This window comes from Phalacrocorax carbo, chromosome 12, assembly GCF_963921805.1.
Source record: "Phalacrocorax carbo chromosome 12, bPhaCar2.1, whole genome shotgun sequence".
Taxonomy (NCBI): domain Eukaryota; kingdom Metazoa; phylum Chordata; class Aves; order Suliformes; family Phalacrocoracidae; genus Phalacrocorax; species Phalacrocorax carbo.
The window spans coordinates 17,085,760-17,105,261 of record NC_087524.1 but is presented as its reverse complement, the minus strand read 5'-3'; the positions used below and the strand labels follow the sequence as shown (position 1 = coordinate 17,105,261).

Below are 19,502 nucleotides of genomic sequence, written 5' to 3'. Positions count from 1 at the left end.
ACCGCCCCGCGCCGGCGAGGGCACCCCGGGCGGGTGGGTCCCGGCCCGCCCTTCCCCACACAGGAAACGGGCACGGAGGCCCGCCCCGGCCCCGGCGCCGCGGTGGGGGCTCACCAGCTCTCAGCTGCAGGCTGCCGTCCCTCCGGCTGCACCACAGCGCCCGCTCCCCGCTCTGCAGGATGTAGTGGTCCTTGGCTTGGAACAGCTCCATCCTCGCACTCCGCCACCGGGAAGGAGAAAAGGGAAAGGAAGGAGGGCGAGCGGGGCGCTCCCGCCGCTCTGCAGCCGCGGGGCTCCCGCCGGGTGGAAGGGGGAGGGCCGGGGCGCGCTCCCGAGCCGGACGCGGGTGCGCGCGCTCGCTTCCGTAGCCGCCTAGGCACGAGCGCACACTAAGGCCCCACCCGCACCGCACGTGATACTACCCGTCAGTTCCTCGGCGCGCGTTTAAAGGTGCACCGCTGCGGGGGCGGGGCTTGAGGAGCACGGGGGCGGGGCTGCGGTCCCCGGCCCCGCCCTCGTCCGCCGTCCTCTCTGGCTGGTCCCCTTAGGCTGGTCCCGTAAGCCCCCCGCCGGGGCAGCCCGCGGAGGTGGTGAGGAGCGGGGAGGTGAGCGGGCTGAGGCGCCGTGGCGGGGAGGGAGGTGGGTAGCAGGACGCTGTGCGCTCTGCGGCGGAGATAACGGGCGGTAGCGCTCGGGGCTGCCGGCGGCTGGGTCAGAGGCGGGGCGCGTGCCCTCCCCTCAGCGCCGGTGATGCCCAGCCTCGACGCTCTCTCGCCGAGGCCGAGAGCAGCCCGGCCCGTCCCCCGGGGGGCCCCGGCTCTCCCCGGCCCGGCCCGGCCCGTCCCCCGGGGGGCCCCGGCTCTCCCCGGCCTGCGCTCGCCGCCGCTTGGTGCCTGGAGGAGAGCCGGGCCCCCGCAGGGCCTGGAAGCCTTCAGCAGCGCAAGCCGCAGGAGGTTGCAGTTAGCCGCCACAGACGAAGTGTAACAGCCGAGCCTGTATCCCCCAAGCTTTTGCAGCTTTTCCCAAGAAGGGGCAATTTTAATAATAGGTGGAAACAGGCAGGAGTTGATATAGTACATCAGCTAGTGGTGGAAAGAAATCTCAACGCCAGAGCACAGGACTCATTATGATTTTAAATATTTATACAGAAAGTATATTTATGCCCTTGCACCTCCTTGTACAAGGGTAATTATACCCCCTCTCTCCTCTCCAGGCAACACTGGAAAATGTGCCAGCAAACCCGTCACTGCTACAGACCTACCCCAGCCTTACTGTCCACTTGTCCACAGGTTTCCAGAGCTTTTGGTTGTTGACCGAAGCTGAAGTCCCACTCCCTATAAAACTGAAGTAGAAATGGACGTAGACAAAAAGCATCCCATGGTGCATACAGCCGTTTGGGAACAGTTTGGTTTGTTGAAAGAAGATCTTCAGTATATCTTGAAAACTAATGGCACATGCAAGTAAGTAGTTTTACATAGTACTGGAAAACCAGTTTTCTCATCCTTTTATTTATTTCCATCTGTGCTTCTTTCCTGAATCATTTTTTTTGTGTCTCTAGACAGGCTTTATATTATTTTGAATGCAATTTAAAACTTTACTTTCAAATATAAGGTCTTACCTCTGATATTTTTGCTTTTTTTTTTTTAAGTACACTTAAATAGTATAGGAACGATATGAATGGAACTGAACTCTATTTGATTTGATAATAGATGCTAGTATCTCTTAACATTTTCCCCAGGGCAGGTATGCAAACAGACGGCACTATTCTTTCTTGGCTACAGATCCCACTTTTGAAAATCCTGTGCTTTATGAATGCCCTACAGCTTCCAGTGTATCACTGTCCTGCCTAGTTCTTGTATGTAGCAGTCAAGGCCCTTGGCAGAATGCTAGTAATGCTAGTAATTCATATCACTCTGCAGGTACCGGGCAAGAGAAGGTTTTAAATGGGTTCTCAACATTTTAATGAATATATCTCTTTTGAATTACTTTCTTCTTGATTTTCCCATAAGCAAGATGTCACATATTTTCAAAGACATATCAAACATACACAAGAATGCAGTACAGGGATGGACTGGTCCACAGCTTGTTTCCTAGCAGGGCAACATAGTGCTGTTTTCTCACTTGTAAATGATATACATTTATAGTGCCATAAAATGAAGCCTAGCCCAAGTAGAGAAGGCATTGAGAAATTTCAGGTAAAGGGAACGGACAGGACAGCAGAGCTGTGATTGCAATGGGACATAATTTGTGCCTCTAACCAAAAGCTCCTGGTGTGGTAAGAAAGCTGCATGCGTCTTCCAGTTTTAGCTGCCTAGAGGGAAGGGTGAGGGACAGAAAGAGCCTCAGGTCTTTCAAATGCTCAGCTCAGTAAAATTGTAGCAGCAGCTTCTTTGGGAGAGAAGTCGCTCTGCGACCCTGCAAGGAACCGGCAGTTGACAGTGAAAAGATTCTCGAGTTTTGCTCTGTCTCTTCCCTGCCTTGCACTATGAGCAGGGCAATAATAAGTCACAGGCAACCGCCTGTGTCACAGGCAACCGCCATCTTAGTGGCAGTAGCTGCAGAATTCCCTTTTTCACAGTGCAATGTGTGAAGGCTTAAGAAAAAAAAATTTGAGAATTATTTGGAGCTGAGATTTGCTAAGATGGGAGGTGAGCCAGATCTTTGAGAAGTTAACTCTCCTTAGGTGGAAGAATCTCTTTTAGCTGCCAGTTGTACACACCTGCCAGCCTGAATATTTTGTTGGTGGTTTCTGGACAGTGCAAATAAACACCTTATTCAGTGGTATTCCTTCATTTCATTGTGTAAATGTAAGCATTTGATGTTTACATATATGTTGAATTAATTATCTGAGAAACCCATAAAGGCTTTAGCAAAGATGATTAATATTGTCTTGTAAGTATAAACAATAATACGAAAATGACAGCAAGAAAGGTGTCCTGCCCCCTGCTGTGGACTCACCCACTCAGTTAACAGCTCCATGAACAGTTGGCTTGGCATTTGTCACACAACAAGGGAGGGGGAATCTCCAGTGGGGGTATGGGAACCAGGAGCTGAGGGCAGAGATTTCCAGAGTGAGTCTGTTCTGTCAGTAGCAGATCCATTTTAGGAATTTCCGTCCACTGCCAGAGGTTTCTGCTTCCCTTTGTCACACCAAATCAAGAGTTCCTTTGGGCACACACTAGCTAGGAGCACTGAAGCCTGTGCTGACGGAGAGGGATGGACTACTAGGGAGGTTAGCCTCTTCAGGTCACAAATAAAAACATATACTAATGATTATTAAAATACCTACCATTGAACAGCACTGCTTTCAAACCATTCTTTGAAAAGTTCTCTCATACAATGTTTCTCCATTAATGTATTACTCATATGTATTAGTTATGCTACAAAACATGTGACTAAAGGATATTAAGAAATGATAAATCTCTTTAATAAATGTTAATGTTCAAGACCCAAGTAAGAGCTTGATTTCAGAAGGTACTGAGCATCCAGTATAGAAAAGCATTTAAGTGTATGCATGGCTTTAGATGTGTAAATTAAATATGTTTGATTGGACATTAACATCTTTTAAGATGAGCATGTGCTTCAGAACTTTTCTGGTTTATGACTAGAAACTGAACATCTCAAGGGGTCAAAACAAAACCCTTTATGTTTGCTCCCATCTCTTCCCTCTACTTCTGGGCAGTCTGCACTATTATTTGCTAAATATTTATCACTGCCACTTCCAATATCATCTTTATTCTGCATGCATTTCCCAAATAGTTCAGTGTTGTAGTGCAGTGCATAAGGTTGCCATTAAAATAATTCAGAGCTCGTTGCAAGGATTTCAAGGACAGACTTTGTTTTACCCTTTGTTTCACCTGGGATCAGGATTTTTTCCCCTTGGGTAGTTTTCTGTTTACATTCAGTGTGTTTTCTGTAGATTCACAGCTGGGCGGTGATTTTATGAGCCTGTCAGCTTTAGTTAGCATAGGAAAAAAAATTGGAAAAGGAATTTTGCATTTTTGCAATTCATTGTCAATAGCTAGCAGTAAGGACATGCACAGGCTGGCAATTAGTCATGCACTCTCGCTCTCAATATTACCTGATTGCCCACAGCTTGATTTCAAGTTTAAATGTTGATTAATGGCAAGTGATGTGATTAAGCAACACTCTATACTTGGAAGTACAATTGACTGGATAGATTGGACAAATACACAACTCTTCCTGGGATGAATGATACCAGTTTTGGAAATGACACTGTAGAGAGCATGAGGATCTTTATTTCTAAGTGTCTGTGATTAAGAAGTCATGGAACATTTTTTTGTTTGTTTGGCTTTCATACTCCTGGTAGCTTCCAGATGAATATTAGAAAATTTTTCTTTGGCAGTGAATATACCTGTAACGTATTTGGAGCACTCCTGTTTGCCTGCATGATACTGTTGTACTCAGCTAATTCCTCTTCTGCTATTTGAGATACCAGTTCATAGGTGCAGTTGGTGGAAATTTTGTAGTATGGACATTTGCTGCTTTGCTTTCAGCTGACAGGTTGAGCCATCACTTATTTAGCTATCTGACAACGAGTGAAAATAATTTTTGCTGCCTTATTATTTATTCCAGGTGTATGCAGTCTAGTTGTTTATGGGATTGTCAAGTGCTATGACAAAGATTATGAAAAGCGGTCTTGTAGTGACATCAGCCAGCTCCCTCAGCACTTCTGGATGCATCCCATCAGGTAACATGGACTTCTTGTATGTCACCTTATTTAAGTAGTCCCCATCTCAGTCGTCTTCTACCACTAGTAGGGCTTCTGTACCCCAGCTTTGCTATTAGACACAGAGGCATGGGTGGCCTGAAAGCAGATCCTCCAGTGAAATCTGAGGCAAAATGGCCTTGGCCTTTTTCTATGTTCTTTATCACAAAGCTGCCCGCCCTACTCAGCCATGGGCTTAAGTTTTCTTTGGTCATCTTTTTGATGCCAAAGTAACTATAGAAGCTTTTCTTGTTACCCTTCATACTCCTTGCCAGTTTTTAACCTAGCTGTGCTTTGGCCTTCCTGTTTTCACCCCCGTGTGCCCAGGCAATGCATCGGTATTCCTCCTCAGTAATCCCTACCCACTCACACCTCCCATATGCTTCCTTTTTGCACTTGAGCTTGTGTAGGTTTTCCGCATTCAGTCAGGCCAGCCTCCTGTTACACCTGCTGGTTTCCTTGCAAGCTGTCTTTCTGCAGGCAAGACAAACTGGTTTGCCTGTTTCTGTAACTTAGATGGTTCTAATGTGTTCCTACTAGTACAGCAATATGAATGATAAATCCATGTTGCTACACTCTTACTGTCTTAAATCACACCCATGGATCAGGGCTTCTACAATATTCCAGTCAGATTCTTTAATTTACCTAATCCTTCATCACGTATTTACTTAACCTGGTAGCTGCCCACCTGTGTGAGATGGTTAATAAACTATGGTGCAAGAAGTGCTCCTGAGTTACTTTCCTCTTTTGAAATATGTTTTCAAAAAGACTTTTTTGTGCTTTGTAGGGAAGTTATATTATGCATTAAACAGACACTCTGTAAAGCCTGCTTTGAGAAAGAACCTCCTCAGAACAAAAGTAACACAGTAGGATCTTCTGATTGGCAGAATAGCAGATAAGATTTGTTTGTAACAGCCAACAGTTGCCACCAGAACACTTCTGAAGTACCTGTAAATGTGCTTTCAGTATCAAATACTCTGAAAAATACTTGTATGTTGTGTTTTATAACAGAAAAATACAAAACCACTGGCATGAATAGCTTTTGGCAAGAAAATTAAAACTTTCTCAGAAACAGAGAAAGCAGTTTGGCATAAGAAGTTTTGCCTGAATTTATTTTTAGCTTTCTTTCCACTTAAATGACTTTTTCATATGGCAGCCGCAGTAGTTATCTCTAAAGGAAGACGGACTCTGGTATTTCCTGCTTCCCCATGAAAACCTCTTACTTGCCAATGGGAATATTTCCATTGACTTCACTGAACTTCACTGAGCACGCAGGAAAACAATAACATTTTCCCTTCAAAGCAACGCGTACGTGGTTAACATCTGCAGTATACTATATGGCTTCTGGGTAATGTTTTGATTTTCTTCTGTTGCACTTTCTGGTAAGATCAAATGAGACCATTTGGAAAAGTAAACAAGAACATTGTGACTGCCTACAATTCTTGTATTCTACAATTACAAATTTCACTTTGCTAGTGCAATCACATGTGAAAAGGTTCCTTGTGGTGTCATTGGTCTGCCTTCATCAGTTAAAATACTATTTGTAGTACACCAAGGGCACATTGAATTTGTAATTTCTCCAAGGTAAATGACAGGCTGCTCTTCATGGCTGTCATAATAAAATTCACAGCTAATTTAAAATAGATTCTACTTGCTTTTCCTTATCTGATCACCTAGGCATGCAGCTTTGCCAGTAGTTTTGTAAATGTACAGAGTAGACCAGTTCAGACGCAGAAAGTCCTTTACCAAGTAGATTCTGTATTTTTTGCTCCATGGCCCCATTTCAGCCCTTTCATTGATAAAGGGCTGATTAAGCATCAATCCCATTTGCCAGAAAGCATCAAGGCAATATACACAATCCACTCATTTTTCCCAAGTGTGGGCTTTTGCACATTTGCCTTACAAGAGGCTTCCCTTTCTAGACCTACGTTTGATCAAAGGAAGCTTCAGTGTAGGTGTTTCTAAAACAGGCTTCCTCACAACTGTATGTGTCTTTATTAGGGTGGCATGAGGTCAGAATTTGGGCTTCTACAGAAATGTTTCACAGACAGCTTTGTCTTGGTGGTGGTCGTAGCTACAAAACAGTATTTAACTCTGTGTCTTGGGAGCGGAGCACAATAAATTTAATAAAAAATGGGATGGAAATCCATTAGCAATTCATTGAAGATATACTTAGCAAAACAAGATTTAAAAGCAGTCTGAGCAAGTTAATGGTTATATTACCCTTTGGAAGAGCTTATCTCCCTTTCATTTAACTTAGGCTGGTTTTTTTAAGAGTAAAACATTTCACATTTCAAAAACAAAACCAAGACTTTTGCTTTTAGAAAGGATGAAAAGTGACATTTTAAGATCACTGGAAATTAATGTGTCTTCTAGAAAAAAAAATTTTAAGTCTTTTTTTTTTTTCCTCATACCATTTAGCCAATTTTAATGAACTTTGTAAGTAGTTTTCCTGGAATTTGCTTTATTTTCCCTGATTTTTTTTCTATTTTAATATTATAGAAACAAAAACATCCTGTTATCTTTGTAATGTTATTAGGGTTCACTGAATCTAGCTTTTCCCTCGAGTTTTATCATACTTTCTGTCTCTATTTATAAATATGACTACTTAGTTTCTTAGTATTGTAATCTGATAGTAAAGTATCAGAAATAACAGAATATATGTATTCCATTCTTCACATAGCTAACTTTATGTGCCATGAATACTGTTTAGACCACGCATCAAATAATGCCTGAAGAATAGCAATAGCTGCCAAGTACTGAAGTGTTATACATTTATTTTTGTCACTCTTCACCCTGGTTTTGGCTAGCCTATGAAAAAGAACTGTATTTATTATTCGGTACAAAAATCTCTGTCTGTTGAATGTGATGGAAATAAATGCAGGAAAAGTCTAACCTCTGGTTGTTTTTTTTTTTTTTAAATCCCTTTCTTCTTGCTCCCCTTTCTCATGGCACTTATTATTTTATACAATATTTATTAATTATTCTGCATTGTTTACATTATTGTCATGGCCAGGAATTCTAGTTATGGATAAGGGCCCCCGCTGTGCCAGGTACTGCACAAAGCCAGAGCATAACGTCTGTTCACATTGCAGAGATTTAGAATCATTACAAGACAAGGAACAATAACAAACAGATGTTTAAGGGATGGAACGCAAGAAAATGAGGCATTATTGATCAGCCTGGAAGCCAGCAGTCTCAGCACTCCAAGGTTTAAGCATTACCAAGATGTGAGGGAAAAAGGGAAAACATACTTCAGTACTCCATTCAACTATTACATTTTTACTACAAGATATTTGTATGCTATCACTCTAGTTTACTTAATTTTCTATATTGTGACTAATAAGCTTTTTAAATAGCACGTGTACTTGTAGAGTTGCACCAAAAGCCTATGCAATAAATTAATTTGGGGTCAAATTCTCCTTTCCTTACCCCAGGAGATGTTCCAGAGGCAACTTCTCCGAGTAAGGTTTGAGATGCTGTGACATTCAGCAACAATACTGCTAAAGCCAGCTTAAATAATCATTTCCTCCTTCCCAGCTGTGTGTTTCTATTCCTGTCCCATGCCTGCACTGCGTAGCCACAAGCATTTGCACAGTATATTGTGAACTGAATTCAGGGAACTAATGCAGATGCAGAATGACCTACTAAAGTATTGTTTATGGAACTGGACTCCAAATAGCAGTAACCAGAGTAATAGTAGACCTACCTGGCCCTTACTGAATGGGAAGAACCTAAGTTTTTAGGGTCAGGGTTTACCTTCGTGTCACTCACTTGGCAATTCATTCTGAGTTGCTGAGCAATGCAGAATCAGATCACGACTATATTACGAATGCGCTAATGCCAGTCGTGCCTATGTTAGCAAGCAGTGCAAGACAAGAGGAAAGCATCTGGAGAACTGGAGCTGGTGCTGAGGTTCTAGCTTCTGCCCTCTGTACATTCCAGGAGCTTTATTGAAGATTAGATGGAGTTTTGTCCTACAGATGCCTTGGCAACTGGAGGACATCAGATGCAGTCCTGGAGTGCATAGTGCATCTTCTGGTTTTGTTTCAACTGTAAGGAATCCAGTTCATGTGCTCATCTACACTTAGAGCAGCAGAGCCCTGTGATGAGACACAGAGTGTGCCATGCGAAGGAGCTTTTCCAGACACCATTACAACACCTTCCCAAATGACATGAGCTGGAACAGTGAGAGTGGTCTTCTGTAAGCCTTGCTGTATCTTGACCAGGTTCACCAGCACAAATGTGCTGGCTGAAGAGGTGATTTTTTTTTTTAACACTGCTAGTGCAGCTGTTCTAAAAGACATATAGAGCCTTAATAAAATCTTATTCACATACATGCCCCCTGCTCTCTAATAGAACTCGTGTACAGAACCTCAACCTCTGCATAAAGCTGCATTTATACTGCAGATAAACACACCAGTGTTTATGAGAAGAGTAGGGATGCATGAAGTTCTAAGAGTAACACTCAATCCTTTTCACCCAAGAGCAGAATCTCTAGCTGCTAGGCAATAATTTAGGTCAAAAAACCACAACCAGCTTTTCATCTGTGGCTAGCGGATTAAAAAAAAATCATGTATAGAATTTGCAGTCCTCAAGCTCTTGATGTGCAGTTAAGTACTGTACCAGTAATTATAATTCTTATGACTCTCAAAGGACTAAACCAGAAGATTAAAAGAACTTTATTGTCCTGTGAGATTATATGTTCTATACTTGAATAACTAGGGTAGATGATTATTGCTCTATACAGGCTAAATGTGTTTATTGCTGGCTTTGCATTTCTTGCACAATCATATGTAGGTCATTGTAAAACCTAGGGAAAAAAGATAGACATGAGACTGCAAAAGGGGGCTGAAAGTCAGAAAATCTAAATCCTTGTCCTCTCTGCCTGGCCTTGGATTAATAACTTAATCTCTCTCTACCTCACTTTTACATATATATGACTAAAGGTAGTATTTCCCTACTGTGCAGAGGTATTACAGCATGACTATATTGATATGTGTAAAATGTTTTTTTACTGCTACTGTGAAAGAGATTACAATCATATTTGTATCCAGATAAATGAAAGCAAGCTCTGTATTTTATGGAAATAATAAGAAAAAAAAACCCTGGTATAAGACTATACCTTAGACAAATCAGGGAAGTTCTGTATTGTCATTGGAGTCAGTCAGGTTTTGCATTTGTGAAGGGGTGCACCAGGGAGAAGCCAAGGAAAACCAGAGCCACATGTAGCACTTGGCAATTACTAACATGCTTTTCACTTTGTTTTACATTTTAATTATGTTACTATATATATATTTGAGCAATATCTATACTGCATACCCATAATAGCTTTATACCCTAGATCTATGACTATGTGTGATAAATAAGAGCACTATAACACAATAACCTTGGAGAAGTAAGTACTGATCTTTGAAGACTAACAGAGGATGAGCAAGGCCCCAGAAGGCAGAAGTATTTGAGCTTCTAATTTGCTATTGTTTTCTAACGTCTGCAAAGTCAATTGGAGGTTATAGCTTTCGATATGTTGATGAATCTGTGCCACCATTCTGAGCCTTAAAAAAGGGAAAGAAGGAAGACTTGGGGAATTTTAGGTCAGTCAGATCCTTTTCTTAAATGAAAAAAGGATAGAAAAAAATAATCAAAGTATGTACTGTCAAGTACCAGCAAGACAGCAAAGTGTTAAGAAACAGTTTACATAAATTTAAGCTTGAATCAATATCTTTTCTTCTTAAAACAGTCCAGCAGTCCTGGGTGATAGTGTATATCTGCTTTGATCCTGTCTCTTGTGATTTTCCCATAACTATGTAAGGAAATATGGTCCAGTTAGGACACCTCCACAGTCCCAAATAGTTGGGAAGTTTCTCTTGTAGAGAGGTTACTAATGGTTAACTCACGAGTTTAGTACTGTCCTGTATCTTTACCAATGACCCAAATAATGGAATAACAAGTGTACTTAGTAAAGTGTCAAGCTAGGAGGGCCTGAAAGCCCACTGGATATAAGGATTCCATGATGAGATTATTGTGGCAAGTTGAATAAGTTATCTGAAATGAATGAAATATCTGGCAAGAGAAAAATTTCCAAGAGCAATGATCATCTGTATAAATATAAGTGCAAGAACAGCTGGTTAATTAGGAGTTCTGGGGTAATCCTAGATCATAAATTAATCAACCAACCAGTAAGAAAATAGTAAAATAAAATCCAGTTGTACTAAAATGAATACACAGGATACAATGAATACTGCAAGACCTATGCAGTAATCCCTTTACTCTACTATGAGTAAGACCTCAGTGAGAATACCATGTTCAGTTTGATAGAACCGTTTCAAGAATTATCAGCTGAAAATGAGCCAAATGAAATCAAGGATATTCTGAATTTTAGAAGCTACGATCTATGATTTGAAGAATTAGGATTCTTTAGGCGAGTTTCTCATGGGAAACAGGAAAAGAGTCTTGAAATCTATAAAAATTGCTGGAAAGAGGACAAGAATAACTGGTTTCTGTGTTCACTCTCACTGAGTCATAGAATGGTTGAGGTTAAAAGGTACCTGTGGTCCAACCCCTCTGCTCACAGCAGGGTCAGCTAGAGCAGGTTGCCCAGGACCACATCCAGTGAGGTTTTGAGTATCTCCAAAGATGGTGACTCCACAGCTGCTCTGGGCAACCTGTGCCATTGTTTGACCACCCTTACCATTCCATCTTTAAGTGGAATTTCCTGTATTTCAGTTTGTGCCCATTTCCTCTTGTCCTGCCATTAGATACTACTGAGAAGAGTTTGGCCCCATCTTCTTTTCTTCCTCCCATCAGGCATTTATACACATTGATAAGATCCCCCCTGAGCCTTTTCTTTCTGAGGCTGAACAATCCCAGATCTCATCCCAGATACAAGAAGAAGTAGTGAGCATAATTGCAGGAAGAATGAGTTAGAAGCAAAGAATTTGGATAAATAAGCATGGGAATAGACTGCTCACTGAAATTACCTGGGCAATATCCACCATTAGTGTTTTTTAAGAACAGGTTGGGCAAGACAGGAATGAGGTAATGAGATCTCTTCCTATTCACAGCCTTTGATGGTTTGTTGCAAACTTATTTTTTTGAATCTCAGTCTCTTTGCCCATCTCCACATTCCTTGACCTTCTTTTCATCCATCCCCTTCTGTCTTTCTTCTTTTGTGCATGTATCTATCAAGTAGTAGTAGAAGCTCCTGTCAAGGCGTACCAACACCACAGAACTGCAAATACTTGCTAGCTAACCAGAAATCACAACATTCATCCTACCTAACCCTCTTCACTTGCTGCACTTATTCCGGTTGGGTCTTCAGAATGATGGCCTTAGTGACATGTCCTATGCTCAGGTCTTGTGAGGTAATGTAATTTAAACCTGCCTCATTATAAATAATGTGCAAAGTGATCTTAAACATTCAGATCCACCTGAGAAATGGTAGGATTTTGAAATTTCAGGCCAATGTAATCAAGCACTTCCTTAAGGGTGTAAGTACTTTGTCAGACAGTTTGGGCCATACCCTCCCAATTGTTTTAGTTAAGAAAAAATGCCTTCTTCACAACAGTTTTGTTTCCTTCTGTGCTGTTTAGCGATGCTTTCTTTCTAGGCATCTGTTGTCCAAATGTACTTTAAAATTTGAGGGAGATTTTTATAATGTTTTCCAAAAAGCAATGAATAAGCAATGTAAAGAAAAAAGTTCACACAGAGAACAGGAAAAAAGCAAAAAAAGGCATTCCATATTTCTCCAGTCAGCCATGATTGCTTCTTTACAGAAGCAGTAGCTCTGAACGTGCCAAAAAAAGCCCAAACCCCCCAAAAAGAAAAAACAAACATGAGCAAGTCCTGAAATAACTAAAAGGGTTTGAAATGAGGTTTCTGAGTCCAGCTAGTGCATTATGCATGCAGTTGTTCTGTCAGCTGATTTGATTTGCCTCAAGCCTCAATGTTAATTATAGTGAAAAAGATAAAAACAGACTATTTAAATTTGATAACAATCTTAAAAATAGATGCTACTACCCTACTCTTAAGCAAACACAGCATCCACAGGCAAAAGCAATTTAACACTAACAAAACCAGCTGTGGTGATTGTTGATTCTCAGTTGGAGTATGTCAGTTTAAGTAGCTGTTATGTATCCTCAAGTTTTTATAGTGTATTTGGATTCTTCTTATGGAAGATAAAATAAACAATTATGTCCTGCCACAGCGGTATAACGCCTATTGGAAAAGGATTCAGGAGGGACTGGGCATCAACACCGCTGTGTTATACTAGTGATATTGCAAATAATTTACCATGCCACTCATAAATCAAATAATATGCATATGACCTATGCACGTGGAGTATTTTATGACTGGAAAGCACTTTAGAATCATATAATCAAAATACTAGATAAGTACACATAAGAGCATGCAAGGTTCTCTGAGATGGAAATTAGGTGAAAAATAATCCCCAACCATTGTGATAATAGGATGAATTTATGTTGACAGTACTCCATTACGCAAAGACCAATATTTGCTCTATGCTTTACATGTCATCTTCTGATAGTCCAGTTTGTTCAAGAGAAGGCTGCATCAGCTATCATATCAAAAAGATTGGCGCAACCCTTAGAGTCAGATGATGGTGACTTCTTGGCAGCTTTTATTGCTGATGTAAGTCACTTTAAAATAGAATATCCAATCACTCCATCTCAGGGAAAAAGTGGCTTATACGAATTCTGGCCTGGCCTGGCTTTAAGAGATGGCACTCCCAGCAAAAGACAGGTTTACCGAATAACTGATTGTGATTTTCATGTCTTGCTTTCTTAAAATGAGTCTTTCAGAAATCAAAGCGTACATATACCAGTGTTGGTCAGAAGGGACCTCTGAGGATCATTAGTTCAACCTTCCACTTGAAGCAGCACTTTATTAAAGAGCACAGCTGAAATTTTGTATTTTGCTAGTCCTCATAAGCCTCACAGTACAACTCCCCAGTGCCTTATAAGGAAAAAGCACTCTGATACAACGTACTCTAACTACTTAACCCTGCTCACATTTTGTAGTTTTGAGGTTTGAAGGGTTCCAGCCACCTCTTGCTAGTCTACACTCATACATACAACACCGGTACTGAGCTGAAAATTATGATTATGTGCCAAAAGACTGACACAAATGTTACCAGCTCTGGCACCGAAGTGCATACCTCAGTGACTGTCCCTGTTTCTTGTGCTGGTCTCAGGTGGGATTTTTTAATATCATTCATATATTCATACAAATGTGCAAAGTTAGAACAAGAACCTGTATTTCATAGTGCCATAGCAGACTGAGGGGGGGTCTTAGCAATGCCTATAAATATCTAAAGGGCGGGTGTCAGGATGATGGGACTAGGCTCTTTTCATTGGTGCCCAATGCTGGGACAAGGGGCAATGGGCACAGGTTGGAACACAGGCAGTTCCACCTCAATATGAGGAAAACACCCCTTCCCTGTGCGGGTGCCAGAGCAGGGGCACAGGCTGCCCAGAGGAGCTGTGGGGTCCCTTCCCTGGAGACATTCACCCCCCGCCTGGACGCGGCCCTGTGCCCCTGCTCTGGGTGTGCCTGCTCAAGCAGGGGGTGGGACGGGGTGATTTCCAGAGGTGCCTTCTAACCCCTGCCATTCTGCAATTCTGGGATTCTGTGACTCTGATAGCAGACGTGAATAAAATCAACGAAATTAAGGAGTTTCATTTCTTTCCTATATTTTTTCTATACTGACAGTAGGTATTGTTAAAAAAAAAAAACAAACCACCAACCAATAAAACCCTCCACAAAACAGTCAAACCTGGAACTGCTGGTGGATTTCTACAGCATGAGCTCTGAGCTGCTGTGGCACAAATTAGTTGTGTCACCTTCTCTCCCCTCATCATTCCACGCAACCCTCGGTGCTTAAGTAAAATTATATTTTAAAGTGGCTCCTTTAGAAAGAGACGCCGAGCCCGTAAATTCCCCCATCGCCCCCTGATTCCAAAGGCGGGGGCTCCGGGCGGTCGCGCCCGGTTTTGTGGGAGCGCTCCGGCGGTACTCCGTTGCCCTCTGCTGGTCGCTGGGGTCCATTATCCTCCCGGCTTCGACGTCAAGTTGCTGTTGACGTCATACGTGGAGCTAAGTACCGCATCTAACGGCGACAGTCGGCTGGCATGAGCAAAGGGGCCGTATTCTCCTCTTACAGTAATGCACTGCATCCGGTGGCCCTGAGAGAGAGAATTTTGTCACGGTATAAAATTATGCCGTATATGATGGTTTTAATAATGATGTTTCCTTTATGTAGCTGTTGGCTGTGTGATGAATGCTAAATAGCCATTTACTGACATTGCTGGGTTCTACCACTGGTGGGATTTTGCCATTATCAGAGCACCACGTAGCAAATAAAGCTCGTTAGAAACATGTTTCTTGGCTCAAGCCCAAGTGACTTTAGTTTTTTAGATTTTTAAATTTGAAAAAGTCTCAGGGCTTGATTTTGCCAAGACGTGCCTTCTGCACATGACCGGCTTGAATCACACCCAAAGTGTCTGTATGAACTAATACAAAAAGTGGTCTTTTCTTCCTCCATCATTTACATAAATATACTCAGATTCTGTTCCAACTTCAGGCAACAAAGCAAGCTCCAGCTACGCAATCCTTGAGACAGAAAATGCACCAGGGAGAACAGGGGGAATCGTGAGCACAAAAAGGTCCCTGACTTTCCTGCCCCTGTATGAGAGGGATATTACAGGAAAGGGTACATCAGCAATAGATTACACTGATGGATCAGGCTCTGTCAACAACTATTGCAGACTCATGCAGCATTCCCAGTGGAAAACTTACGGACAAAAAGCAAAAATATCACCATATGACACTAAGATAATTTCATCCTCGCGATGAAGGGGCTTGGGTAGTACAAAATCTGCATCAAGCAATTGTAAAAATAAATGCTTTAAGCCTCCCTGTAAAAATCTTAGAACACATTTTATTTTAATGTAATTAAGACAATCCAGAGTAATTTGCTTGGAATGGTGATCATAAGGAACACATCACCCTAAGCAACCAGAACCAACATCATGAAGTTTTCGTCTTCCTTCACCCTTCTCTGCATGGCACTTACATACAGATCCTCTGCTAAACTGGTGTCAGTGAGTCTTCCCAAGCAGCGTGTCCTGAAGCTAACAGACCACAAGCATAAAAGGGACAGGTTGTACCACTCAGCTGTTGCCCCAGGTGAGCCAGGTGTCTGAAAACGCCTCTGTGAGGTATGCACTAGGGCATTTTTCAATAACTGACAAAAACAAGAAAGCATGACTTATGGTAAACGAATAAAGTACTGGCTTATGAGAAGAAAGCTCAATATGCATTCACAAATAATAAAGATCTGGCTAAATTCCTCATTCCTCATTCAATAAAAGCACAGATTCAAGAGAATGGGTAAGAGCTGTGAACCTTTTCTGGACCAACATTTATATAGGGCCTGATTTTATAAAAGGTTGATTCATTCCCTCCTACTGAAAAGCAAAGCCTAATAGATAAAAGCTAATCTGTTAAATAATCGCAAACGTTAGGTGTCACTGAGAATATTTGAAACTACACCTTCACTCAGTGTTTTTCCACTTCCAATTTACCATCCTTTCCTCAGTTAGCTTGTGCTCAGTTTCAAGCCTGCAGGAAATTAAGAACTGCTGCTAGTGTTCAGTCTAGAAGTGCTGCTGGAAAAATTCAAGGCTTGTTCTGCCCAAGCCTGCAGGCTTGTATTTCTTTTGAGGCAGGTAGACACTGAAGGATTAGGGTTGTTTGTAGAGTTAAACTTTGGAAGGAGGATTAGAGTTGTGGTTAGGGAATAAAGAGGTGCAGAAATGAGCCAATGGCTTTCTTTTTGGTAAACTCTAATCCCTCTGCTAGGGGATTACTGTCTTCATGTAGAACCCAGTCTGGAAATGGTTATTGGTTTTACATGAAGCTTGAGAGTGTCATGTGCAACTAGGGTTCTACAAAACCCGCTTTGGAAGCCAAATCTGAAAGTATCCCAGCTTTTAAAATGCTGGATATGTCAGTGTGGTTTGTAATAACTAGAACTGCAGGAACCCAAGACGTCCAACACCCTGCAAACCTGCATTAACCTGACACCTTTTATAAACTTTAAAAAAAATCATAAGAATGTAGGCATCTACTAGAGCCTGCCACCACAGTGTGTAAGCATCCTGCCAACATGTTTACTCACTGCTGTAATGAACACATGCAAGATTAGAAAGTTTGTTTAACTATTACTGAAAACCATTTTCCATCACAGTCCTTTCAGCTGTTTTACAAATACTGCAGGAGGAAATTCTGTCTTCGGGCTCATATGCTTGGAATGTGCAATGGTGCAGGAAGACTTAGCAGTGCCGAGCTATAACCCCTGGGAGCCCCTCATGCGAGTGCACCGTAGGTCACTATGAGAGTAACACACACGAACATTAAGTGACATAAGCAGCGTCAAGAGAAGTAAGACTCACAGCCTATCCTAGTTCTCTTGTCAAATGACGTCATGTAATGTCCTTCAGATTAGGTTTGCCTGTGCTATGGCACAGCTACATTGTAATTGCAAGCACCAAAATAGGAATGGGTGGACATAAGCAAGTTGGTGTGGTCTCACTGTAAATCAGAGGCAGAGGAGGAACTAGAACTTAGTGATGCAGAGATCCAATTTCTCAGCTCTATCAAACACATCCTGTTATTTCATAGCCATATATTGTTTCTTAGTATAGTCAAGCATAAACTATTTAAGGCAGGGATTCCCTATGCATGTAATTGTATGTTATGTAACAAGAGTGATGTGTCTAATTGTTACTTTACAAAAAAAAAAAAAAGAATGCTATGATTTCTGCCTTCCCTAGTAGTGCATATTTTCCTTGAAGTAATCAGGGACTTGTTGCTAGGTAGTTAATATTTAAGGTACCTTAAATATTTTAATGTGTCTATGCCTGTTGTTTCTAGGCAGCAATATTTGTTTATGATATTGTTATACAACCCTTTCTACCTTATATCCTTTATTCAGTGTAATCTAATTTATCCGTACAGTTATATTTCAGTCCGGATACTTTTTTTCACAGAGTAACATATTGAAGTAACTACTCTTAAGAATGACAAAATATCTCTGATGTAGAAGATTTATTCTTTGTCAGGATGTACTGCTAGCATTTTTATTCTTTCTTTGTACAATCTTCAAAACCGAATAAAATACTTAAACAAGGCCAATTAAAAGCTGGTATTTCTTCTGTGCGCTTTCAGCACCTATTACAGGTGCTTACATGTTTCACAAGTGTAGAATTCCCAAGTTTTAAAGTAAATCATATGATTTCAGTATTTTGGGTGGAGAGAAGCGCAATTTGGATTGAATTACAGTTAGTTTCATCTTCGTCCCCATACTTCCAGGCATGTTCCATCTTAAGAGGTAGCTTTATACCTGGTATGCAGGCATGCAGAAATTTTGCTAAACGTTTGAATTTAATGGCTGAGGATAAATATCACTTTCGATTGGAGAGATAAATTAGAGTTGAACTCCCAACTTGTTTTGACCAAGCTCTCTATATTGTTAAGAGAAATCTTCACATGCAAATCTGCTCTGTCTCACTCTTTCCTAAGAGGTAACAAGCCAAGAGAAAGAAAGGCATTTCATGGTAGTTGGAAAGGCAGTTGAGGAGAGCAGGAATGGAGATGGGATGAGAGCTCATCAGAAATTATGACACTGAGGGAAGGTCCTAGGGACTAAGTAGTCACCAACACCTACTGAAATGCTTAACTAGGGATATGTGTTATCATTTCATCAATCCTTTGGAAGTAAAAATCTCTGTATTTTTGGCCACTGGGCAACACTGCTTTAGGTTTTTTGTGGTTTAATCTCAATTTTATTTAAATAAAAAACTTGCACTGACTTAAACGTTATGGCTCTTACTAACAGATTTTACACTCTGAACTGTGTACTTGGTGAGGAAAGGGAGGCTACTGACTCCTCATATTCTTTGCCACAGATGTATATGGGCTGCCGAAAACATACAGAATCACAAAACCACAGGTTGGAAGGGACCTCAGGGATCATCTAGTCCAACCTTTCTGGGAAGAGCACAGTCTAGACAAGATGGCCCAGCACCCTGTCCAGACAACTCTTGAAGATGTCCAACGTGGCCGAGTCAACCACTTCCCTGGGGAGATTATTCCAATGGTGACTGTCCCTCTTGTGTCCAGTCAGAATCTCCCCAAGAGCAACTTGTGCCCGTTCCCCCTTGTCTTCTCCATGTGACTCCTTGTAAAAAGGGAGTCTCCATCTTCTTTGTAGCTGCCCCTTAAGTACTGGTACATGGCGATCATGTACATCATCTGCCTGCCAACTCTGTGGGAAACGCACAAGAGAATTATTCCAGACATTGCTCATTTCTGCAAATGGAAGGAGCTGAGCTTTCCTGACAAGACAGAAATGGATGGGAACTCAAAATTCACCAAATGATGAAAAGCAATCTGTCAGGGCTTCAAGTAATCCATGTAGATGATTTTGCAAATCTATTCTCTTCACTGTCAGGTGCTGCAGAAATACAGTAAAACCAGGCAAAGTTCCATACCCCTTTGTTGCTCAATTCAGTTATTTTTTCTACTATTTTAAAACTAAGATTTTTTAATTAATTTTGCATTTGTGAAGGCAGCTGAACAGCTCTGCAGACAGATCCTCTATCCACTGAGTAGTTATAAAAGAAGTAGTAACGCTTCAAAGTTTTCTTGCCTGCTCACCTCATTCCTAGAAAAGGTGCCATTTCTCATTAGG

At 41.5% G+C, this 19,502-nt stretch overlaps 1 protein-coding gene and 1 long non-coding RNA gene across 8 annotated transcripts in view; one reads left to right on the top strand and one right to left on the bottom strand.

The window, feature by feature from the left end:
* INPP5F (inositol polyphosphate-5-phosphatase F) overlaps positions 1–873 on the bottom strand; it is a 52,416-nt gene extending 51,543 nt beyond the window's left edge. Inside the window, exon 1 of one of the 4 annotated variants that reach the window (XR_010375009.1) lies at positions 115–871. Coding sequence is in view for 3 of the 4 variants with exons in the window: in XM_064464264.1 (XP_064320334.1) it covers positions 115–211 (97 nt within the window). In the remaining variant the exon portion in view is untranslated. Of the gene's footprint in view, positions 1–114 lie in introns of all 4 variants that reach the window. The other 3 variants (XM_064464264.1, XM_064464262.1, XM_064464261.1) reach the window with 3 other exon arrangements.
* LOC135315519 (uncharacterized) overlaps positions 531–19,502 on the top strand; it is a 37,017-nt gene continuing 18,045 nt past the window's right edge. For 2 of the 4 annotated variants that reach the window (XR_010375012.1, XR_010375010.1), the window contains exons 1-3: positions 531–605; positions 1,214–1,460; positions 18,718–18,908. This is a non-coding gene — a long non-coding RNA (uncharacterized LOC135315519). Of the gene's footprint in view, positions 606–1,213; positions 1,461–4,596; positions 7,799–18,717; positions 18,909–19,502 lie in introns of those variants that run through there. The other 2 variants (XR_010375013.1, XR_010375011.1) reach the window with 2 other exon arrangements.